Raw genomic sequence first — 645 nt, forward strand, 5'->3', positions numbered from 1 at the left:
GGGCTTGTTTCGTTCCCACTCCAACGCGATTAAGGCATTGCTGACTGACGCAAACAAGTTCGCCCGTTTGAAGCATGCGGTCCAGTTCGTCGGCTTCTCGTTAGAGCTGAACAATATGCTGCAGTACGTGCACTTGGACGAGAAGTGGTTTTACATCACCAAGGTGAGCCGTAAGTATTATCTCGTACCTGGAGAGAAAGAGCCAAAACGAGAGTTCAAAAGCAAAGGGTATATTACGAAAGTAATGTTCCTCTGCGCGACCGTTGAAGCGCAACGTGACAGTGTGAACCGTAGAGCTGGAACTCTCGAAACCAAGTCAGTCGTCGTGACAAAGGACGTGTACCGTACCGTCTTGCTGGAAAAGGTCTTGCCTGCCATCGTCGCCTAATGGCCACAGGTCGACAAAACCATCAAACTGCAGCACGACAATGCCCGAGCTCATGTTACGCCATCGGACCCCGAGCTCCAAGCCGCCTTCAACAAGTACCGGTCGTTGGACTGGATGATGTCCCTCGCCCCGCAGCCGCCAAACTCTCCGGACACAAACGTTTTGGATCTCGGTTTCTTTGCGGCCATCCAATCCCTACAACACCGCAAGTCAGCGCGCACAATTGACAAGCTCGTTGGCCACGTGGAGTGCGCGTT

The 645-nt window shown here is 53.0% G+C and overlaps 1 protein-coding gene across 1 annotated transcript; it reads left to right on the plus strand.

The window, feature by feature from the left end:
• Window positions 1–115: 115 nt before the first annotated feature.
• H310_01198 (hypothetical protein) lies at window positions 116–388 on the plus strand (the record flags this gene model as incomplete). Its single annotated transcript, XM_008864250.1, has 2 exons — window positions 116–228; window positions 295–388. The coding sequence occupies 2 exons, from the start codon at window positions 116–118 to the stop codon at window positions 386–388; spliced, it is 207 nt and encodes a 68-aa protein (XP_008862472.1).
• Window positions 389–645: the final 257 nt, after the last annotated feature.

The sequence above is a fragment of the Aphanomyces invadans genome (genome assembly GCF_000520115.1).
Source record: "Aphanomyces invadans strain NJM9701 unplaced genomic scaffold supercont1.2, whole genome shotgun sequence".
Taxonomy (NCBI): Eukaryota; Oomycota; class Saprolegniomycetes; order Saprolegniales; family Verrucalvaceae; genus Aphanomyces; species Aphanomyces invadans.